This window comes from Aegilops tauschii, chromosome 5 (assembly GCF_002575655.3).
Source record: "Aegilops tauschii subsp. strangulata cultivar AL8/78 chromosome 5, Aet v6.0, whole genome shotgun sequence".
Taxonomy (NCBI): Eukaryota; Viridiplantae; Streptophyta; class Magnoliopsida; order Poales; family Poaceae; genus Aegilops; species Aegilops tauschii.
This window is the reverse complement of record NC_053039.3, coordinates 565126664-565128754: the sequence shown is the minus strand read 5'-3', so window position 1 is coordinate 565128754 and position 2091 is coordinate 565126664. Positions and strand designations below refer to the sequence as shown.

At 58.0% G+C, this 2091-nt stretch overlaps 1 protein-coding gene across 1 annotated transcript; it reads right to left on the bottom strand.

The window, feature by feature from the left end:
* Window positions 1–300: 300 nt before the first annotated feature.
* On the bottom strand, window positions 301–1331 carry LOC109742811 (uncharacterized). Its single transcript, XM_020301908.4, has one exon. The coding sequence runs from the start codon at window positions 1155–1157 to the stop codon at window positions 441–443; it is 717 nt and encodes a 238-aa protein (XP_020157497.1). The 5' UTR covers window positions 1158–1331; the 3' UTR covers window positions 301–440.
* Window positions 1332–2091: the final 760 nt, after the last annotated feature.

Sequence of the window (2091 nt, the reverse complement as noted above, 5' to 3'; positions counted from 1 at the left end):
GTTATAGTTGAACTGTACCCAGCAAGGAGAGTTTTTCAATTCAGCATGTAGTGGTAGTTGCAAGGAACTCCCCCTGTTTCTTTTCTTGTTGCTGAAGCTGTGGGCAGAGTTTCATACAGATGGTAGTCAAGTCAGAATGGTGGGAACAGATAAAGATCCTCGATCCTTTGTGGCTTGTTTCAGCGAACCTGGCCGCCACCAACGATGTGCATAGCTAGGTCAAGGCTTCAGATCTTATTCAGATTGTATGGCGACTGACGCAGAGAATTCAACTGGATGTATGGATGAACTCATGAACAATTTGTAAGATGGCATCTGATGTCTTGACTGTTGATTGATTCGCGTGTATATACATACTACAATCTTGAGAACTTCTTAAGAAACAGGAGGCTACGTACTACAAAATCCTGGCGAACACGTACACTTGACTCTTGGCGGGATCACCGGAGCGCGGGCCGCCTCCGGCTGAACCGGCGGGCGGTGGCGAGCAGCCCGACCCCGACGCACACCGCCCAGGCACCCATCTCCAGCGCCCACCGCATCGTTTCCGCCTCAACCTCCTCCTCGTGCTCCTTGAACTCGTCGCCGACGTGGCCGACCATCTCCCACTCGTCTCCGCACGCCCCGCACTCGCACGGCGCGTCCTCTTCCTCCGGTATCCCCTCGAGCCGCGTGGCGCATCCCATCCTCCTCGCCGCCGACGCCCTGGCCCTGGCTCTTACGACCACGCCGCCCTCCGCGAGGACCAGCACCTCCACGACGCGCGCGTGCGACGCGACCGGGCGGCGGCACTCGACGCGCCACCCGCCGTTGCGCCGCGCGAAGGCGCCCTCCGCCGCGAGCCCCTCCTTCCCGGCGTACACCTCGAACCGCGCGCCCTCGGCGGCAGAGACGCGGTCCGCGCTCCCGTACGCCGGCGCGTCGTCGTTGCCGCGCACGCGCAGGAGGGTGACCTCGGCGGGGCAGGCCGGCGGGAGCGCGCGGCCGGCCAGCTCCAGCGCCGCGCCGCCGATGGCCGGGCGGTACACGAGCGTGAGCTCCGCGGGCGGCGCCGACGTGGACGTGGATGACGAGGAGAGGCGGAGGTAGAACGCCCGTACCTCGAGCCGCCGCCGGGCTCCGAGCGGGCGGAGGTCGTCCACCGTTCCTCTGCACATTGCAGACGAGTTGTTTCCGTGGGTCTCCGGGGTTGGCTGGTTGCCGCGTGATCTCTCGGTCGATCGGGTGGGTTGGCGCCGCTCGGATGGAATGTAGTAGTAGTAGTAAAGCGCGGCGGGAGATGGGGGTGAGATCGGTGGTTTCGGGCTCGTGGTTTTTGGTGGAAACGGGGGGTGCGGACGCGGCACGGCACGACTCGGGACTGAGAACGTAGCACACGGTTTGGGCTTTGGTTGGTGCCGACGACCGCGCCGCGCGCCTGATATTTTCGGTTTGTCCTCTTGCTCCGGGCTGGGAAATTGGGGTGGCTTTGGCGTGGAGTGAGCACGCGGTTCGGGTTTGGGTGCCCATGGCGGCATGGCATGCGTGCCACCTGCGGACGGCCGTGGAACCACGTACGAGTACGGCGCGACGACGGGAGCCTCTGCTTGCCTCGCAGCTGGCACAGTTGATGGGGGCATCAGTCCAGTCATCACGTCACCAGAGTAGAGTAGAGTCTGGTTTCCTGACGAAACTGCTCCTCTGCTCCCAAAGCTCATTTCAGTATTTCAGTTTGTGATGAACAGTACAAGCCAGGAAAAAATAGATCTTTTTTCACAAACTTCGAACAAATGTTTTATGTGTTTGGGAATATTCATCATGAAACAACACTCGTAGAAGTGGCGGCAAGAAAAAAACCAGCATCAATTTTTTTTTTTGACAAACATGGGGCATCTATTTTTTTCACGAATCTCATTTCCTGATAAATTTTTGCAAGTACACCAACCATTTTTCAAAGTTTGCCACAATTTTTTCATTTTTTTACTATTTTTCTTGGTTTTACTGTTCATCCAAGAGCATTTGAGCTTGGGAGCAGATAGTCCACATCCGGTTTTTGAAGTCATCTCTTTCCCTCTTCCGAGGGCACTGATGGGTGATCGGAGCATGAACCGA